Here is a 22,135-nt window from a genome sequence, read left to right as displayed (position 1 = left end):
GAGTTGGGCAGCAAAAACCAAACCCCCTATTCCCCCCCCCATTACAATAGTCACAGTATGTTGCAAATTAGAAGCAAAGAACTCATAAAACATCTATTAACTGCAGCAAGAACAACTATTGCCAGGACACGGAAATCGTTACAATAATTAACTATGGGCCAATGGTATGTAATGCAATTTGGCAAACAACATTATTGGAAAAACAATCACAACATTTAAAAGTAGTAAGAGGCCAAAACAAGCTTGACAGTTTTTATGCAGTCTGGTGTTACTTTATTGATTACACAAATAAGGAGGCATATGGTAGAACAATACCCATAGTTTACGGCACAGCCTGGTGAGCATGAAGTACATATTTAATTTTATTTCCCTCCCCAGTTCCTATAAATTCTAATTGTTATTGATACAAAATATATTTTACTTACGGTCACCAATCTAAGCAATACACATACCTATACATCATATCTATAACAATTAGAATAATTTTGGTAAATACATTTCAACACAATTTCGTTAATATATTCAGAAACTTTTATTTGAGTATTTATTGCTGTTTTATCTTTATGTAATAGTATCACTTTCATATGTTCTAATATAAACAAAGATATATCTCAAAGCAACTGTATGTTAAGCAGTATAAAAATGAAAAGGAATAAAAACTATGTTACAAAAAGAAGAAGGCAGGGGCAGGGAAGATGCATATTTTCTCTGGTTCAAAGTCACATCATCACCTAAAATAAGATTGTTACTAAAAGGCGGCAGCAGCAGTAAGAAGACAACCAATAATTTTGAAAGTTCCATTGATACAAGTCTGTGTGGGAGTTTGATCATCCATACTTTATAAGTGGCAAATGTCCCAGCTCCTCAAAACATGCAAAGGCTGTTACTTTTAGATAAGAAACAGCTATTTGTTTAAGCAACTAAGAACTCATCCACACCTCTGCTTGCCCCAGTGTTTCTCCGGAAAACCTGTTGTTTACCACGGAATTGGAGTGAACATCTCCAGATTGATATTTACTTCAATTCAGAGCTAGAAAGCAGATTTTCCAGAGGAAAGCAGCGGACAAAGGCAAAACTGCTCTGACTTACCTAGAAAGCAAGGGACAAGCGAAAAACCACTCGGGCCCATGTTTTCTAGGCATGGGACAATCAGAAGTGTAGGTGAGCCCTAACAGTACAAGCTCAGCAGCAGATTAATGGCTCAGGAGTCACAATTCAGAAGTTCAGGAGGAGGGCAAGAACTAGATGGAAGGGCCAAAGATGTCCCAACAAGTTTCCTGTCTCTCCCGCCAAGATTTCAATATCAAAATTGAAAGTGCATGGTTTGTTGGGGCACTTGGATCTGCTCCCATCTATAAAGGCAGAGCCTGACCCTAGGCAGCAACACTGCACTCTCATGTTTAGGCTCATGTTGAGTCCTTTCTGCCTCCTGTCCAACCTCCTGGCTCAGCTGATCACAGCTCTCCCCAGCCTCCATTGAAGCGCTCTACTCTGCAGGAAGATTGGTGAGGGGAGAGCCAGCATCCCTGCTCCCTCTTCTAAAATGGCTGAAGTTAATTTGGAAAGAGAGACCTACCCAGGTCCCTCCATTTACCCCTCTGTGCATTTCTTTTTCCTCCTCCTCTTCCTCTGTCAGCACCAAACCAAGCCTAATCCCAACAGTGCTGCAAGGTTCGTGATGGCAAACAAGTTTATTGATTAACAAAACACACATTCTCCCCCCCCCCCAAAAAAACTGCCTTGGCACCTGGACTCATTTATTATTATTATTATTATTATTATTATTATTATTATTATTATTATTAAAGATTTCTTGAATTACAAAGGTGTGTGCAGTGTCTCTCATATTTTAACATGTATCATTTTTGCAAATCAGTTTAATTTGTTAAGACACTAAGAAGAAGGAGGGAAAACGAGGTAGAGGGTGATTGGGGGTGGGAGTAGGTGACGATGTTTATGTTTTGCTTAATATATGTAGGGCTTGATGTCAGCTTTGTTTGTGTTGGTACTCCTTTATTTGCTTGTGTTCTTTTGATGGTGAGAGAGATTGGGGTTGGCCAAGGGTGTGGTTGTTTATTTGTGATTGGCTATGATGGTCTTTGTTTTCATGAGTGCGTGGGGTGGGTGGGTATTTTTGGGTCAGGTTAGCCATACTGATTTGTATGCTGGCGGTAATTTTTTGCCATTATCTTGTTGGGCTGTGTGTGTGATAAAAGGGAACCATACCAGGGTGAAGTCATCCTCTTCTATTTGTCCCCGTGCCAGTTTCAGCTTGTTGGTTAGTTTTTCTAGTAAGGCTATTTCCCATACTACTTGGTACCATTGGTCCATGCTTACTCCTGACAGGTCTCTCCAATGTCTGGTTATGACATTTCTGGTTGCTGAAAGTAGGTGGGTTATCAGGTCTTTGTGGTCTAAATGGGCATTATTATCTTGGAAGATGTTTAGTAGGGCCAATTCTGGGGTAATTTCTATTACTTGTTTGGTTATTTTACATATTTCTCGTATGGTTGTTGCCCAGAATAATTGGATTTTGGGGCATTCCCACCACATGTGGAGGTATGTACCTGCGAAAGTGCACCCTCTCCAGCATTTTGGTGAGGTTCCTGGGAGTATTAGTGTTAGCTTTCTTGGTGTTAGGTACCACCTGTAGGTGAGTTTTAGGGTGAGTTCTTTTCTTTTCATTGATATGGATTTAAAGGGGGACACCTGGACTCATTTGATTGACTTCCGAAGATAGATCCAGACACTTATTGATCTCACAATTCCACACATGGCTTAGCTATACAGGTGTGGTAAGAAATAAGGGGGCCAGACATTAATCTGAACAAAAGCAGATTTGGAGGATGGAACCTGGGTCCTTTTACATGTAAAGCATGTGCTTTGCCACTGAGCAATGTGGTCATCCAAATGCAAAGTGGGAATACTAGTGGTCAGCCTCAGGTAGGATGCTTGCATCTCCAGGGAACCTTCCCAACTGTCCAAAACCATGGGAAGCCACTACCAGTCATTGTAGACATTGATGAAAAAGATGGACCAATGGTTTGATTCAGCATAAGGCAACTTCCTCCCTTCTTCCATTAGAGGTCAGGATAGTGACTTGGTCATGAGTTTGTGTCTGAAGCTCAGACATGTTAAGTGGTATCCAACTAACATGCCCCACCAGGGCAAGGATTTACACTTCATAGAATAGAATCATAGAATCGTAGAGTTGGAAGAGACCACAAGGGCCATCCAGTCCAACCCCCTGCCAAGCAGGAAACACCATCAAAGCATTCTTGACATATGCCTGTCAAGCCTCTGCTTAAAGACCTCCAAAGAAGGAGACTCCACCACACTCCTTGGTAGCAAATTCCACTGCCGAACAGCTCTTACTGTCAGGAAGTTCTTCCTAATGTTTAGGTGGAAGCTTCTTTCTTGTAGTTTGAATCCATTGCTCCGTGTCCACTTCTCTGGAGCAGCAGAAAACAACCTTTCTCCCTCCTCTATATGACATCCTTTTATATATTTGAACATGGCTATCATATCACCCCTTAACCTTCTCTTCTCCAGGCTAAACATACCCAGCTCCCTAAGCCGTTCCTCATAAGGCATCGTTTCCAGGCCTTTGACTTGCACAATGCAACTTTCTCCAACTCCCCCACAACTAAATCTGGACTAGGGGTTCCCCAGTCCTCTGGTGCAGGGGAATGAGAGGCAGGAAAATTTCCGTTGTGCAAGGGTAAATCCTTGCATTGATAGGATGTGTTAGTTGGATATCACCCAACATGTGCTTCACCCCTTTATGTGTAATGCAAGAAAACATTAGGGCAGGCTTCACAGCTCTCCACATGAAGCACTCACTGAAGTGGGATTGTAGTGGGTAGAACGGCATCCACAACACCACACCCACACTAATGTTAATAAGGGAGAAGCTTTTGGCAGCCACCACACATAGTTTGTGCCTGAGGTGAGGGGGTTGAACCTTTCTCTATCCTGCTTCCAAGCAGAACTTGTGAGCAAGTACATCACAATGAGGATCCTGTGGAAGATCGGCCTCTTGGAAGTTCAAACCAAATCAGAAAGTTTCAGATTCCCTCACATATATCATCTGTGGAAATATTTGCTGACGATGTCCTCTTTTTGGTCTTATCTGGCTGGAGCAGAAGGCCATGCCCGTTGCCAAGGAAGACGTCACCAAGTGAAAACACCCTTGCTAATGAGATAAAAAGGAAGAGAGATCGGCTTTCCATATCTTCAGGTATCCGATTGCTGGCAATCAACCACACAACATGCAGAATTTCAGTCTCCATATTTAAAGCTACTTGACTCCAGAGTTTAATTTTTGAGTGAAATGCTCCCGGCTGTTCTGATCTGGCCGCAGCAGAATAATATAACACTTGGGGAAGAAGATGCAGCCTAGTAACCCGGCACTGGAGGCCAAAATAGAGAAGATCTCCACAGCCACCATATATTTCCCTTTGGTGCTCAGGTAGCTTGGGATGAAGGACGCCCAGACACTGCAGAAAACCAGCATACTGAAGGTGATGAACTTGGCTTCATTGAAGCTGTCAGGCAGCTTCCTGGCCAGGAAGGCAACCGTAAAGCTCACCAAAGCCAAGAGACCCATGTAAGCTAGGATGCAGTAGAAGGCAGTGACGGAGCCCTCATTGCACTCAAGGATAATGTACCCAGTCTCCGAGTGGGTATCAAAATCTGGGAATGGGGGAGAGGTTCCCAGCCAGACCACACAGATCCCAGCCTGGATGAGAGAACAGAACAGTACAAAACCATGTGCAGCTCTGGGTCTCAGCCATTTCCGCATTCTGTTCCCCGGCTTTGTGGCTTTGAAGGCCAGAACCACAGTGATGGTTTTGGCCAAGACCGTAGCAAGAGAGACTGAGAAAATGACTCCAAAGGCTGTCTGCCGGAGAAGGCAAGTCTCCATCCTTGGCCGGCCAATGAAGAGCAAGGGGCAGAGGGAGCAGAGCATTAGGGAGGAGAGGAGGATGCAGCTGAGATCTCGGTTGTTGGCTTTGACTATGGGAGAGTCCCAGTGTTTAATAAAGGTTCCTAGCAAAAATATAGCCAAGAGCGAGAAAGAAAGAGCGGAGGATGCTAAAGCAATCCCCAGGGGCTCGTCATAGGACAGGAAACTTAGGTTTTTGGGAACACACTTGTTTCTGGCTTCATTTGGATAGTAGTTCTCTTTGCATGTCTCACAGCGGTCCATATCTGGAAAACACAAATTGGATCTTACTATTGACCACATAGAACCATGCATCCATCTTATTGATCAGATGAATTGTGCTATAGCCTGGTCACTCCAGAAGCCCAGTGCTGCTAAATAGCATGTGTAACTTTACATGAATAAAAATATAAAGCTCAACTGACCTATCTACCCACATCACCACCATTCCTATGCCAGGTGAAACAGAAAAGCCTTGATCTGAGTTTTGGCTGGTCTCCAAGGGAAAAATATTATGCACTTTGATCAGCTGACGAGGAGTCACTGGTATCTTAATGTGGTTCATCATTCTATGGTAAATTTAAGTGGTTCTCTTAGCTGATCTTACTGCCAGATGCTGTATGCCTCTGAATAATAGTCACTGGGGATCACAAATGGGGAGAATGCTGTCGTACTCAGGTCCTGTTTATGGGATCCCCATAGATAGGGCATTCGGTTAACTGTGAGGACAGGGTGCTGATCTAACAGAACTCTTCTTATGTCCTCATGATTTCGATCATGCAAGTACAAATCCACATACCTCCGTCCCATCCTGTCTCTGGCCAATAGCATAGAGCACGATAGGAAAAGTCTCACAAGGCGAAGGTGATCCAAAACTGTACATACTTGGAAGGCAAAAGACCCTTTGACAAAACTGTCCATACTTATAGAAATGTACTGTTTTTAATTCCTGTTTTTCTTGCTCTTAAATAATAAGTTACTGTACTATTATAATATTAACGCATTCACCTTTGGGGAAACCAACATTTTTGCTGCTGCAATCATATTCATGTTCATTTTTATTTACAGTGCAGTATAGTTTAACAACCACCACCACAACAACAACTGTGTAGTTTAGTTTAAAATCAAAGACAAAAGATACTGTTCATTCTTAAAACACTGGAATCTGATTCGTCTGAAATAAAGAAATGGGTTAGTGACTTACTAGTGACTGTGCTGTGCACAGGTGTTTTATGCTGGGAACTGTTTTCTCCTGAGTTTGATCCAAGATTAAAAATATGAATATCAAAACAAAAAGCAGAATACCCAGAGAACACAAACATAAACTATATATGTTTGTATAGTCAAGCAATGCCTTGGCCACATTCTTACCAATTTGGTTGGAGATTTGGCCAGGTAGGCACCGGACACATTTGAAGCAGCAGCTGGGCCTTCCCTTTTCAGCCACTTTTCTAAGTCCGGGGAGGCAGCTCTCGCTGCAGATGGAGCGCAGATCCTAAAGAAGTGCAGGAGGAAATGCATTTTTTTAAAAAGTGGCTGTTTTGCAAACTATGGCATTCAATCACATATTGGCAGATTCAGGTTGTGCCCTCATTGTTGATTTGGTACACTTGCACAATGAGCCCACTTCCCCAAAAGACTGGGCACTGCGTTAAGGAAAATGGCAGGGCAATGCACAACCTCAATTTGTACAGTTCTAATTGTACAAACAGTATGTGAATTCTCCAGCATTTTAGCGTGAATTCGATCAATATAAACATCTTTATATACAATTTTCCCTAACAATGTGTTGTTGTATGTTGTTTTCACTAATATATGATTTTTTTAAAAAAAGCACACCGTAATGTATGCATTTCTATACACATTACTTGGCTGGAGAATTTTGGAGGATGGCTGTGTTTCTGTTAATGTATTGTTTTGGAAATTAGGCAGATTTGCCTTTAAATGCAAACTGAATCCAATTTCTCCCCAATTTCTAGGAGGGACAGAGCTGCGTGGTGCCTTCAGCCTCCTTGACTAACCAGCTGGCTGCCCTCAGGTGTTGCAGAAGTTGCAGGAGCTGTTACCCTGGACAACTAAAAGAGGCTCCTGGGAGGCTGGAGGAACATCGCTGGAACAATTCTTGGGTTGGAGCAACTGGCTAAAATGTTTTAAAAGCTTTTAAATGGTTCTAATTTTGGTTCATCTGTTTCATTTTTGTTGGGTTGGTTTTGGGTAAATGTTTAGCTGTGTTTGGCAGTTATTTTAATTTGGGTATAACTGTAAACTGTTGATTGTTGTTGTTGTTATCAGTGTTATTGTTGTCATTTGTTTCTATTGATTTGTTTGTTTGTTGCTTGTACAGGATATTTTGTTTTTAAAAGTTTGAAGTTTTGTTGTGCTTTTATATATGTAGTAAGCTGCCAAGACATTGCTGCTTGCAGAAAACATTACACCATTTAACAAAAAAACAAACAAACAAAAAACTTTGAATCTGCAGTAGCATAATATATTTTAGTGAAGTAAATTTGAAATACATGTATTAGGGATTTGTGTATTGGCTCTCTGACCCCACACATAAAATGATGTCTTTCAACTATATGCCACTGAATAAGACTTTATAGGTTGAAACACATATGGCATGCTTTCTGAAATATGTCTGTTGTGAACAATCTTCACCTTCTGGATTTCAAAGTTTTGAGCAACAATAACTTTGTATTTTGTTGCTGTGGTTTCCTTAGCATTTGAAAGGCATACTGAGCCAGCACAGTTAGACATTTTAGAATATATTTATGTGATATTTCACACTGTGTCTACATTGCAGTGTTGTGAAGCCACATAAAATTGTTCCTTCCATTGATCGCTAGCCATAGACTTGGTTTTTGTAAAGTTTATCCATTCTTTCACACCTTCGTGATAGAAATATATCCTAGGCACTTAGGCCTCGACTTAATTCATTCACTTGTATGTATTTATTGCTCGAGAAACCACCTCTGATCTCATCTGAGATAACATCGTAGATGGCTGCACAGAGGTTGATAAATTCAGATGATACATTCTGGTTTCCTGAAACAGTGTTAAATACTTATTGACTGTTGCAAAGGAGAAAGGCTGTGGAGCACTTCGGAATTTTTCTTCTTCACTGCTTAAAATATTCTGGGATAAAAGACCACCAATAATATGGGACCCGTCTCTAGAGTAGCTTTCCGTGTACCTTTTCTTAGGAGTACACAGGGTTTCCTCTTTCATAGCCACAGCGGTGGGGAAAAGCAGTGTGATAAGGCTCAAGGACAACATAAGGACACAGTCAGAGGAGCTGAGAGAGCAAGTTCAGTTCAATGTGGTCCAGCACCACAGCCACTCTATTCTGAGCCCTAGAGTAGGTCTACAGTGAGCAAGGTGGAAGATCTTTGGCTTGCCTTGTCTGGCATAATAAGGGCATGTTTACACCCAGATTCCTGACCCTTTCAACAACTCTCATTCTTGTTATTGCTTACCAGAGTCCCCTCTGGGTGGACCTCCTAGCTGTGATCATACTCATTGCAGAGATTCCACCTCCCTGCCCAAGGCAGATGCTCCCTGCTGCTCCCTGTGGCCTAGCTTCTTTCACAAATATGTTTATGCTGACGTGCCCCTGTACTGTGGGGAGCAGGAATGAAGCAACAGTATGGAGCACCGGTGCCCACGCAAAGTTCCCTGCAGGCTGAGGTCATCTTCAGAGGCCTTGCTCTGGCCCTGCTCCATGTTCCTCCAACACTGGAGGCTGAACTGGAGTTCACTGGAAACACTGACCTTTTGTTGGTGGTGATTTCACCACAAGGTCCCAGGGTTGGTTGCAAATACAATATTAAATCAGTTAAGATGTACTTTGTTAACTTCGTGAAATCAGTGCCCCATCTTTGAGGTTGCCATGAGACGACATCCTGTTTTGCCATTCTAGGAGGAAAGTGTTGGCTTTGCTTCTGTTCAGATTAACCCCAGGGCTTATTCTCTCCCTCTCTCTCTCTCTCTCTCTCTCTCTCTCTCTCTCTCTCTCTCTCTCTCTCTCTGCCTAGTTGACCCAGGTGTGGACTGATGAGAACGTGGCACCCGCTGGACACCTGGGCTGTGACCTTGGGGTGTAGATAAAACAAAGGAGTTGGGGCGCTGAGCCAAATAAAGTGCTTGTATCACATTTTCTTAATCGCAGAACTTGTTCTCTACTTTCTAAGGTAGACACAGACACTTCGCCACACAGATCTGCTGCTATGGAACTCTCCAAATCGCTGCACATCTTTCTGTTCCTCCTGCTGTCTTTTGGTAAGAGAACTGGTGGCAATGTGATGTGGACCTCGGAAGGGTGGTGGTGGTCTAGATGCATCATAGAAACACAGGACCATTAGTCCATCTAGGTTGGTATTGCCTATGCCAGCGTTCTCCAAATTTGTGTCTTTATTGGGCTGCCTTTCCAGGTGAGGCCCACTGCAACAAGGTCCTGTCCACAGAGAGGCTTTGTATTTGTGGTCAACCACAGGTGGAAGATATCACTCATTATATGGTAGCCTGCCCCTTATATAGAGACCTAAGAGATTGCTTTCTGAAAACCTTTGTTCACACATGCAAACAGGTACACCCTGGCATAAATGGTCTGGTTTCTTTTGAATGACAATAATAGCCAGGTGGCGCTGTGGGTTAAACTACAGAGTCTAGGGCTTGCTGATCAGAAGGTTGGCAGTTCGAATCCCTGCGACGGGGTGAGCTCCCATTGCTCGGTCCCAGCTCCTGCCAACCTAGCAGTTCGAAAGCACATCAAAGTGCAAGTAGATAAATAGGAACCGCTACAGCGGGAAGGTAAACGGCGTTTCCGTGTGCTGCTCTGGTTCGCCAGAAGCAGCTTTGTCATGCTGGCCACATGACCCGGAAGCTGTCTGCGGACAAACGCCGGCTCCCTCGGCCTATAGAGTGAGATGAGCGCCGCAACCCCAGAGTCGGACACGACTGGACCTGATGGTCAGGGGCCCCTTTACCTTTACCTAATAGCTTTCTAACACAATGCTCTCTGTCCACTGGCTGCAAAATAAATAAATCAGGAGAGAGGAGTTAGATAAAATCTCTATATATTGTTGCAATGATTCGGAGGTTTAATTTGAAAACATGCTGGATTTAAGTTTGTTGATGTCTCCGGTAACCTCTCTATCACATCATGGATGTTGGCTCATATTGTGGATGTATGTATCTGTATGGTTTTATTGGTACTGTTGCTGTGGGTTTGTCCTGGCTTATGGCTAGAACAACCTATATTGATTGATGGGTATTCTAATGAAGAATGTTGGTCACCATCCCAGTGAGCTTTCTTGGTCTGTGTTGCAGTGTCAGCGCACCGTAACCGGATCATTGGAGGCGAGGAGTGCCCTGACAATAATCATTCTTGGCTCACTCTGCTCTATGACTCTGACCAGCTTCTGTGCTCTGGAATGTTGATCAACCCCGACTGGGTGCTCACGGCTGCTCACTGCTACATACGGTGAGGAAAATGTATGGTAAAAATCCAATGTCAGGTCTCTGGCTATGCTTCAAGGTGCTTCTTAGGATCTTTAGTGATCAAGCTGTGTGTGTTTTTGTTTAAATAAACATTTTTATACAATTATACATAATTATACAAATTATGCAAATATCAATTAAACAATTAACCCAAATCTTCTGCAAAATTATACAAATTTAAATTTGACTTCCCATGCCTAGTCCTCTTATAGTCACTGCATTTCTAATCAATATAGTCCAGATCTTATCAATAATCTATTAAAATCCTTCTATCTGCTTTCAAGCCACTAAGTTATTCGAGCAAGCAAGTTTGACCAAACCGTATATGTTTCTGTGTGAAATTATGCCTGTGATTCCTCTGTATATTGGCACTGTCTCTTCGCATGCTGGTATCTTGCCAAGTCCGTCCAGAAATCCAGAAATCCTTCTCATTGCCAGCAGCCGCCATCTTCAAGCAGTCCCAATAAATCAAATCTTTAAGCCTCTGTGATGATTTCTCCAAATCGCTACTCAATATAGCCTTTTCAGGGAGATTTTGCCAGGTCAGAACTATAAACACACATCTAATGTCTTATTTATGGCTCTCTCCCCTTTGACTAATATCGTAGCCAGCTTTATCTCCAATATGGCGGAATCTAAATTGTAACTGCGTCATATCTCAGAAGTTTCTTGACAAGTTTCCAGCTGCTATTGAGATTGCTTCTCTTTGATGTCCATGTTTTAGGGAATCTTTAACCACATTCCAGGCAAATCCAATAACACATACTTTGATTATTTATGTTTTCAATTCACACAGTTTATATATTTAAGAAACCATATTAATTCAATAAATTTCCAACTTTCCGATCTCACTTGCTTTGTAAATGTTGTTTATGGCTCTTCAGGAGGCAGTTTTGTTAAGTAAATTGTAAAGCACAGTAAAGCAGAGTTATAAAGTTCTTGCTCCCCCCTTCCGCTCTATCACATACCATTTCTTGCTCTTGTGTACATTCCTCTGTTATCTTTTCTTTTCTCAGTGGCTGAGCTTGGCAGAATAAATCTTCTTTCCTTGCCTGAAGCATGTCCATGACTTATATCCAATCTTTCTCTTAAATCATGGAGCCTGTTTTCGCTCGTAGAATCAGCGTCCAGGAGATCCAGACTCCCACAGGGGCTTTCCATCTAGTGCCCCCAGCCCCTCCTTCCTTCCGGAGTCAAAGCTGGTGGTGGGCATCTGCGGATGAGACTGCGTCTTTCCGTACCCCCCGGGAAGACTTCAGGAGGCTGCGTATTCCAATTTACAGCCTCGTAAATTACCCTGTGGGAACTGGAGAGATGGTATTTTCAGCCATCTTCTACAGTGCTCCAAGCAGAAGTGTGCATTTTGAAGGGATCTCATAAGGGCAGAGCTTTGCATAGCACCATTATCAGGTTTCAGAGAATCCGATCCCCCTCCCTCATGGCTGGCAGCAAGAAATGGGAAAACAATAAGTTCTTACCAAAGGTAATTTATTCAGTATTCACAGAGAGAGATGCATGATGCCGCCTCTTGGATAATGGCGTTGCTCCTAGTAAAGTCCCACCCCCTCCATCTCTCCTATTATACATCATGCCTAGCCAGCTGATCTGAGCTTTCTGCCTCTGAGCTTTCTGTTCTACTTTCAGTGCAAGCCAGGACCTGGGGCGGCGGGGGGGGGGGGCGGTCTGGCATGCTTTCCAAAGACACTGAGTCTGTCAGTTTTCTCTCCTCTAGTGCTTCTTCTTCCTCCTCCTCCTCCTCCTCCTCCTGCTCTCCCAGTATTTCCCATTTCCCAGCTTCTCCCCACTGAAGCCTCCGAACCATTATGACCTTCTGCAGACCACTGTTTTAAATCCACACTGTGTCCCTCTTCTCTGGGAAGTGCAGGAAGAAGGGGGGTGGTCTCCACCATTCCTCTTCAGTCCAGTTCCTGACAACCATAACAATTCACCATGTGCATTATGGTCACATCTTACGGGCATTCAGCTTGTGCAGTTTCAACCATACATGGCTGAAGGCGGGTCGGTGAGAGAGCTTAAAAGTTATTTTTGCGCTAGGCCAGCTTGCAGTTATCCAGCATGGGAAGAGCTCTGAAGCTCTGTCTCTGCCTTGCTGACGGGTAAGGCATGCTCCGCATGCTGGTCCTGGAGGGCTCTTGCAAGATCTTGCAGTGCTGTGCAAGCTCCCACAGATCTCACACTAGCCTCCCGTGAGACAGAACTAGAATTTGTTTACTTTGTTTACTCTATCTATCACCGATCTATCTGTATGTCTATCTATCTATCTATCTATCTATCTATCTATCTATCTATCTATCTTTCTACAGTGGAACCTCGGTTTATGAACACCTCGGTTTACGAACGCCGCGGACCCACCTGGAACGGATTAATTCACTTTCCATTACTTTCAATGGGAAAGTTCGCTTCAGTTTATGAACGCTTCAGTTTATGAACAGACTTCTGGATCCAATTACACCCATGCTTCGGGTTAAGTACGCTTCAGGTTGAGTACTCCGCGGACCGTCTGGAACAGATTAATGCACTTTCCATTACTTTCAATGGGAAAGTTCGTTTCAGTTTATGAACGCTTCAGTTAATGAACAGACTTCCGGAACCAATTGTGTTCATAAACCGAGATACCACTGTATCTATCATCTATTTTCTTATTGACTGTACAAAATCAACACAGAAAGTATACAGACAAATGATTAGCTACGGGCAGAACAATTCTGAATATTCAGTATATAAATCCATTCCATAACTCGTTTATTTATTTGTTGTTCACTTAGAAAATATTTAAGTCCTACTGTTTTACCCCACATTCAAAGAAACATGTGTGAGTGGTGCAGACAGATCTGATTAAAAAAAGAAGAAGAATTAGTTGGCTCTGACTGCCATGGACTCTGGCTTCACCTGGTGGTGGCCTCCCTGAGTTCCGCCCTACCAGTCTCAATGGGCATCAGCCACCACTGCCCAGTGCCACTCTTTAGGTGTAGGGACAGCATCATTGCTCAGAAACACCCATGCACAAGAGGGAGATAGTGATAGGCTAGAAGCACACAAAACCCTAGAGAGGTAGAGAACTAGGGTAGCCGTGTGCCCTGCTTTACAGTGGGCAGCCCTCTATTTGAAGATCTCACCAGCTTCAGGCCAGTGACCATGACAGATATCGACTCCAAACAACAGTGAGACCGACCTGTCCATTCAGGCCTTGTTTTGAGAAACTCCTGTGGTCTTTGCTTTTTTTCTTCTAGCGGAAACATCCAGGTAAGGCTCGGAGCACACAACAAAGATGACTATGAGCAGTTAAGAGTCAGCACGTTGAAGAAATGCCCTGGTGTCGAGAATTGCTTGTGCTTTACCGACGACATCATGCTGATCAAACTGAACAGCTCTGCTGACATGACTGAGCGTGTGTCTATCATTGACTTGCCCTCCAGCTGCTCCCCGGTGGGAACAGATTGCACTGTGATGGGCTGGGGCACAACCACCACTCCTGAAGGTAAGTGCTGTTGGCAGAGTAGCAACATTGCAGTTAGGAAGCTGACTCTTTTTGAAATTAGAAGAATGTCCAAACACTTGTTAAAATATTCAAAAGGTTTTACTTGCTGAATATATAGCTAAAGAAGAATATATGCAAAGTATTTGCATTCACATGCTTATCCAAGCATGGGCTTATTTTTTCTTAGCTGAAGATTGCAGCTTCTTCCTTAAACGTTCAAGCAAGCTATGTATTTTCTTTTTTGGTTTTTGCACTCAGCCTTCTGCACGTTGCCCAGGTAGGCCATAAAGTTCCTTCTGAGAAGTTTCCACTTTCTTCTTCCAGCAGACTTCTTCTGACTGCTTCTTTGGAGAACATCAACTGCTGTGCTTCTTTCGGTCACATGTATTCACACAGAAACATTAGCACTCCTCTCCTCTGTTCTAACACTGTCTTTTCAGCATTCATGGGGATGCAGCCATGACAATCAAGTCCACTCACACACAAAAACAAAATGGAGAATGCAATAAGATACTTTCCCAGAGTTAACCAATCTCATGAAAGTTACTGGGGAACGTTCCGGAATCAAACACACAGTCATGCACTTAAGCATTCACAATTCCAGTAAATTAAATCACTGTTCTTAACATACCTGCCAAGTTGCTGTCAGAGAAATAAGGGACCGGGCGGAAGTAGCAGACCGGAAGTAGCGCTGCCGCCATTTTGGAACTGGGCGGAGCATGCTCAGAAGTGACTTTTGATGCTGCTTTGCCCAGTTCCTAAATGGCCACCACGCCAGAAGTCACACTGCAGCCATTTTGGAACTGGGCAGAGCAGCATCAAAAGTCACTTCTGAGCATGCTCTGCCCAGTTCCAAAATGGCCGCCGCGCCAGAATAAACCGGGGGGAAACGAAAAAATCCGTTTTTTCAGCTAGGAACAGCTGGAAAAACAGGGATTTCCCGGGGAATACGGGAGACTTGGCAGCTATGGTTCTTAACAAGAGCCACAGTGTATACCTGCTCTCTGCAAAATCCAGCTTTGGCCTGAATCTGGACCAGGCTTATGGTCCATCAAGTGCCACAAGTGAACAACTTGGATCAATACCTCACAGGTGGGCTAAGAAGCCTCGCCCACTGACCTACCTTTCACAGGCAGGGAAGGAAACATGTCCCCACCATGGAGGAAGAGGGGGGTGGGGGGAGTGCACAGTCCCTGGCACCACGATCCTGGTGGGGTGCCATTGCAGCTTCCTCCTCCCGTGCTGGGCGCCACACCCGCATAGGCGGCACGTCACACCCCCGGGACGCATGCCAACCACATCCCCTCTCCGCCCCTGGTGCTGGAGCATGAAGCTCCGCCACTGTCTGTGAGCTGGTTTTGGGGGGTCAATTTCTCTTGCAGAACCAATTTCTGATATAAGCTGCCCATGTTTGTTATATTCCACTTTTCTCCAAAACCGGTTGACCAATTGCGTTGAAATTTGGACAGAACGTCATATGCAAATAGGCGAGTGTTTGTATAAGATTATACAAACAGGAACATGAGAGGTTTCAAAACTTTGCCCTCTAGCGGCGATTCCACTGGTACTGCAGCTTGAAAAGCTTCCCTCTCCAAAACAGCTCAGCTCGGGTTTGCAGGGAAGAACGAAACAGCAGACTGGGCTGAATGGAGGTGGGGGCTCGTCTGGGTTGGGGGTGGGGACAGGACGGGTTCGGGACGGGTCATGGGTCGGGACGGGACGGGGTGAGTCACAGGGATGAGCCACAGCAACGCGTGTCTGGGTACAGCTAATATATATGTGTGTGTGTGTGTGTGCGTGTGCGAGCGTGTGCGAGCGTGCAGACATCAGGACTACACAGTCCCTTTCTCTGGCCCTGCCATTTTTGGCTTAATTAAAAAAACAAAATTCTTTGGAGGTGTGCAGATGCTCATGCCTCTTCTGGAGCATACATGCTGCTATGATCAGCACCTCCACACCATACATTCAAAGTGCATGGGTTCCCCCAAGAATCCTGGAAACTGTAGTTTTACCACTCACAGTGGTGTAGTTCCCAGCATCCAAACAAACTTCCTGGATTTGAGCAGCAAGGTCAGGCATTTGTCAAGGCATCAAAACTGGCAAAGGAACGGCTTCTTCAACAAGACGCTATCCTCACTTTACACAGAGCACCTGAGAAGGTTGATGGCAGCCTGAAAGGATTCTTGGTTTGGATTCTTTGTCCTTGCCATTTAAGTGGGCCCACTGAGCTCGTATGCCCCCAAGTCTCCAAAATCCTCGAGGTAGCACTGCGCATAGCCAGATTTGTAAAAACGCAACTATCCTTGTCCCCTGCAAATGTGATCTCTCACAAGCATCTAACTAGACCTTCCTGGCTTCCATTTTGTTTTCAGAGACGTATCCCAACGTCCCTTATTGTGTTAACATTACGATATTCGACAACCGTGTGTGTCAGGCTGCTTACCCATGGGAAGTGAACGACAACATGTTTTGTGCAGGATACTTTGATGGAGGCAAAGATTCATGCCGGGTAAGGATATGCCAATTGTGGGCAGGATTGCTAAGTAAGGATCAGATCTGGTCGATGGGGTGGGAATGGGGGAGCCTGAGGCTTAAAATCTGTTTCCTCACCCTCAATGTGCATTTCTGTGCTTGCGTTCTCCATGTATGGTATTATTACATGGAGATGTTGCTTCTCATGCTATGGAACCAGTCTTCCTTAGGGTGAACCTCATGGCCACGTTGAGTGTGGCCATAGGCAGTGCCGTTTTTCTAGAAAAAGAGGTCCAAGAACTCATGAACACCTCCTTTTTTCTCTTAGAATGGCAATGGCACCCACCTGAGAGGTGCTGGAACTGAGTTCCTGTGAGTTCCCCCTGAATAAAAGCCCTGGCCATAAGGTCCTTTTGTCACACACATCTGTGGAGTTGTCTGGAAGCCTTTTAGCAGGAGAAACAAGTGGGAATGTGAATGGGCAATACAGTCATACCTCGGTTTAAGTACGCCTCAGTTTGAGTATTTTCAGTTTAAGTACTCCACGGACCTGTCTGGAACGGATTAATCCACTTTCCATTACTTTCAATGGGAAAGTCCGCTTCAGGTTAAGTACACTTCAGGTTAAGTATGGACTTCCAGAACCAATTACACTCATACCTCGGGTTAAGTACACTTCAGGTTGAGTACTCCGCGGACCCATCTGGAACAGATTAATCCACTTTCCATTACTTTCAGTGAGAAAGTTCGCTTCAGGTTAAGTACGCTTCAGGTTAAGTACAGACTTCCAGAAGCAATTTTGTTTGTAAACCGAGGTACCACTGTAGAGCAAACTGGGTGGAGCTGGTTTACGGAGGGTACAACTAGCAATGGCACTATGGTTGCATCCAGACTGCCACTTTTTTTGGCATGAGATTCAATCACATACCAACAAATTCAGGCCGCCGTACAATTAAAGCTGTTTTGGCACTCTTGCAAAACACAGCTGCTTTCCCAGAAGACCGGACTTTTTGCAATAAGGAAAGTGAAAGGAAAATACACTGGAAAGTGCATGATGATCCTTGTTTGGCGCAACAAAAAATCAAGATGGGTGCTCAGTAAGTAGGCCATCTAAAAGTGAGCTTTGTCTCTGAAGACCAGTTGCTCGGGAACATGCGTAGGAGAGGGCTAATGCATCCTTGCCCTACCTGTGGACTTCCCAGAAGCACCTGGTTTTCCACTGTGCAGGGCTGGCACAGGACATTTTGCCACCTGAGGTGAACCACAAAATGGCGCCTCCCTCCCTGCCAGGGAAGAAGGGGTGAGTGAAGCTCTACATCAGGAACCAGAGGTGGGGGGAATAAAGATCTACATCAAGATCTGCTGCGCCTGTGGATCCTGCTGCCTGAGGTAGTTGCTTCACCTTGCCTTGTGGATGGGCTGGCCCTGCCACTGTGGGAAACGGGATGATGGGCTAGACAGGCCTTTGAACTGATCCTGCAGTGCTCTTCTTACATTTCTTGTGATAGTTCATCATTTGTTCTCTCAACAGGGCGATTCTGGGGGACCCCTTCTCTGTGTTGGCGGAGGCCTCCAAGGCGTGGTCTCTTTGGGGGGCTTCCCTTGCGCTCAGCCTGGTGACCCTGGCATCTACATCAAGATCTGCAAATTTCTTGACTGGATCCGTACTACTATAGAGGAGAATACATTTAAGTCTGGTGCCTGTGAGGATGGAATATACCAGTAGAAACCTCTTAAGCAGGCATCCCCAAACTTCAGCCCTCCAGATGTTTTGGACTACAATTCCCATCATCCTTGACCACTGGTCCTCTTAGCTAGGGATCATGGGAGTTGTAGGCCAAAACATCTGGAGGGCCGCAGTTTGGGAATGCCTGCTCTTAAGCAACATGAGGGGGAATAACTTAGTTGCAACTGCCTTCTTTCCGCCATGTCTTAAGTCTGCAGACCTAGGCATATTTTATCCTGGGAGTAAGACTCATCGAACACGGTGGTACTTACTTTGAAGTAAACATGGAGAGGATGGTGCTGTGCAACACCATGCCCCACCTTGAAATCCTGATCTGGTACACATTTACTTAACAGTAAGTCACACTAAACCGAATGACACCTGTTCCCAGGAGAATGAGCATAGCTTGGTGGTCCTATTGCTGTGATGCATGAATTATTACCTCCCTCAATGCTAAAATATTGAATCTTCTGATTACATAGCAACCATAGTTTCCATGCAATCTTCTTGCTCTGAAAGCTAACACCTGAAAAATAAAGTAATCAGCAGAATTTAAGTGTCTGTCTCGTTTTCTGATCCAGTGCGGTTGACAGACAGCCCTGACAAGGAGATGTAAAATAGCGCCTTCCCCATGAGGCTTAATCCCCATGAGGCTTAATCTTATCCTCAAGAGCAGAAACTTGATAAGGAAGAATGTCTGATTAGTCATCTTTGATGTATCAGAACAAAGAACCAGCATGAACCAATTAATTGTTCTTAAGCCTTGAAGAGCTAGTTGTCATGAAGGGAGGACTAAACTCACGGTACCCAATGTGGTGCCCTCCAGACATTTTTGACTACAACTCCCATCATCCCAGACCATTCACTATACTAGCTGGAGCTGATAGGGATTGTAGTCCAAAACTTTTCTAAGACACCATGCTAGCTCTCACTGACTTAACTCATACATAGCTCCATTCCGTGCATGTACTGTATACTTAGAAGTAAGTGCCACTTTGTTCAGTGGAACTTACCCTCCTACTTTTGCACGGGGCTGTAGGCTTAGTCTGTCACTAGGCAGTTGCCTCAGGCAGCTGATTGTTGTGAAAGAGCAGCCCATTGTTATTTAAGCTACAGTGTTATTATTATTATTGTACATTACCTGACAGGGAAGGAGAGAGGCACACATGCGATTTTCCGCCTTCAGTGCTAAAATATCCAGACAAGCGTTGGGCAATATGCACCTTGACTTGGGCAAGACCATTTGCTGCTCTCTCTCCGGCAGTAGAATGTCTTGGTCTAGCCTTCCTCCAGGCTTTAGATATTAACTCAGTACTGTTATCTGAAGAAGTGTGCATGCACACGAAAGCTCATACCAATGACATAGTTGGTCTCTTAAGGTGCTACTGGAAGGATTTTTTAAAATTTTGTTCAGTACAATTAGAGTACAGATAGACTGAGCCAACCTGGTTCCCTGGTTTGGGAGCTAGTCAAACCCTTTCTCAGTGGCCACACCTGTTCAGGTGCCTTCATGGGCCCCTCTTTCCCCAGGCCCCACAGCTCCGGGTGGCTGGCCCCACAGAGAATCCATCCTCTGGCCCCCAGGTCCCAGGAGGGGCAAGTGGTCCTTGTGGGATTTTTTTTGTTTTGTTTTGACTCAGATATAGTATGAAATTAACTTGACTGGCCTTGGGTTCTTATGGGTACTGTGACTTGCTGGTGGTTGGTCAAGTTGCTGCTCTGTGTCAGGCTGCCTCAGGCAGCAAAATGTATTTGGCTGGTACTGGACGGACTTGACCTTAACTCCTAGGGATTTTGTGTGCGTGTGTGATTTTTGTTAATTAAGGCACTATTTAGCCTGCATTGGCCTAAATCAAATGTGGTCCTCTAGCCCTCTGTCTGGCTCATGGGACTCTTTCCAGGCCACGCCCCTCAGCAGCCCCAACTTCGTATCCTCCTTGCCTGACTGGAATATGGCTGCCTTTAATGATTCTTGCCTGCCTCCATGGAAAATAGAAAGGTGTGTGTGTAGAAACCAGGCTACTATAAGGAAATAGAATTCATGCCCACTTTTGCCTTGGCGCCCCACCCATTACTAGCCTATGGCCCCTGGAAGGTTGCTTAGGTGGGAGCGTGGCCCACAAGTCTGAAAAAAAGGTTCAGCACCCTTAGCCTAACATGTTTTAGCATGGTATTTCTTCTCAATTAACACATGTAGTGTGATTAAAAAACCCATTGCTTTGATTCAACCCTCAATATAGCTTTTTGGCATATTGCAATTTAATAGACTCACACTGCAACTCCCCTATGAAGTCCTGTCACTCAAGGACCTTAACAATGTCCTGCAGAGTTTTGTGTTACTCTGCTTAACGCCAGCAAAAATTGATTAGACAAATTTAACTTCCTAGTGCCATAAAAACAAAGACCTTTAAAAACTGGAATTATTTGTGCCTGCTAGAAGCTCTCTAAGGGGTGGCTAATTAAGCGGCACTCTTCCTGTTCCTCTGCAATCTGAAGCATCTCTGGGAGCCTTTAAATCCCAGGATGACAATGAAAAAACACACCTCCTTGGCCTACAATTAGAAAGGGGGGGGGAATGAAATGATCTCTCAGGTGGCAGCAGCCAAAAGGAGAAATACCGGTAAGTAATCACGAGCCAATTCCATGGGGTGGGACAGGAAGAGAAACAGAGAGAGGAAATAGCTGGTTGGTGAAATAGCTGCAGTGGCAAGGGAGTGAGCTGCAGCTGGCAGGAGCAAAACACATGTATCAATTAGTCCTGCTCTAATTCTTTAGAAAAATCTTTGGGGATCTCAACTTATGGCAAGGCTTTTTAAAGTTTTCATGGTTTGGAAACGTTGCCTCAATTGGAATGTGTTTTATCTTTTTGTGTAAATCAGAGGCGGCCAACTTGTTTTGGGTCCATGGGCACTCTTGCATACCAGAGAAACTGCTGTGATCTGTCTGCCCCCACAACCTATTAGGTTGGCTAAAACAGTGCTTCTTTCAAGCCTAATTTCAGTCTGTGCAGGAAGGTGCAGCGTTTTTTAGAATCAGAGTTGGAAGGGACCCCAAGGATCACCTGCTCACTGCAATGCATATGCAGCTATCCCATACGGGGATTGAACCTGCAACCTTTTTAGCGTGTGGTTGGACACAAAATGTGGGTGTTCTTTTGTGTGTGTGTGTGTGCAGTTGGAAAGCTGCTAACGTGGAATTTGGTTTCTAAGAAACCAAAAAATCTGCACTTTCAGTCCACTATCTTGATTCAAAATGGCATCCAACTCTATCCATAGATGAAAACCTGCTTCTTGATCTCAGGAACCATCACGAAAAAGGTGGTTACGGTATCTTCAGAGGTGTCCAAATGCAGAGGTCGGACAAATTTCCAAATTATTTAGCAGATTTTTATATGAGATTTAAAGGAATGGTTATATGAATCACATTGTGCAAGATCAAGCCAATATTAAGCACTTCTAGTTCCACAGAATGTAATGTGCTGACAGATAACATTCCAATGGAAATTAATGGGACTTAAAAGTGTCTCCCTGCTTATTTAACTTATATGCAGAATTCATCACGCGAAAGGCTGGACTGGATGAATCCCAAGCCGGAATTAAGATTGCTGGAAGTATTATCAACAACCTCAGATATGCTTATGACACAACCTTGACAGCAGAAAGTGATGAGGAATTAAAGAATTTTTTAATGAGGGTGAAAGAGGGGAGCACAAAATATGGTCTGAAGCTCAACATAAAAAAACCTAAGATCATGGTGTGACAAATCGAAGCACTTTTGGAATGTTTATTCCTACCCGGCTGGCAAAGAGTTAACCCACCTCCAGCCTGACTGACATAGAACTCTGATGGGGGCGGGACTATGCCCGGTTCAAAAGGAGGGAGTGTCGGTTGGGTCAGTTAGGAGGGAAAGGGAGGAGGGTGTGGTGTGATGTGGTGGCTTGTATGAAGAAAGTGAAGAGGCTAGGAAAACTTAAAGTTAAATGTTTGACTGA

General features: G+C 44.4%; 2 protein-coding genes across 2 annotated transcripts; one reads left to right on the top strand and one right to left on the bottom strand.

Annotated features, from left to right (window-relative positions):
• Positions 1-2,847: 2,847 nt before the first annotated feature.
• Positions 2,848-6,439, bottom strand: LOC118086733 (vomeronasal type-2 receptor 26-like). The gene has a single exon (XM_088672510.1). It carries the CDS (start codon positions 5,261-5,263, stop codon positions 4,301-4,303), a length of 963 nt encoding a protein of 320 aa, XP_088528636.1. The 5' UTR covers positions 5,264-6,439; the 3' UTR covers positions 2,848-4,300.
• Positions 6,440-9,074: 2,635 nt separating this feature from the next.
• Positions 9,075-18,724, top strand: LOC118087390 (gilatoxin-like). The gene is made up of 5 exons (XM_035119981.3): positions 9,075-9,226; positions 10,277-10,430; positions 13,699-13,946; positions 16,319-16,455; positions 17,950-18,724. The coding sequence occupies exons 1-5, from the start codon at positions 9,175-9,177 to the stop codon at positions 18,142-18,144; spliced, it is 786 nt and encodes a 261-aa protein (XP_034975872.2). The 5' UTR covers positions 9,075-9,174; the 3' UTR covers positions 18,145-18,724.
• The last annotated feature ends 3,411 nt before the right edge of the window (positions 18,725-22,135 follow it).

The sequence above is a fragment of the Zootoca vivipara genome, chromosome 6 (genome assembly GCF_965207765.1).
Source record: "Zootoca vivipara chromosome 6, rZooViv2.hap1.1, whole genome shotgun sequence".
Classification (NCBI taxonomy): domain Eukaryota; kingdom Metazoa; phylum Chordata; class Lepidosauria; order Squamata; family Lacertidae; genus Zootoca; species Zootoca vivipara.
This window is presented reverse-complemented; position numbering and strand designations above follow the sequence as displayed.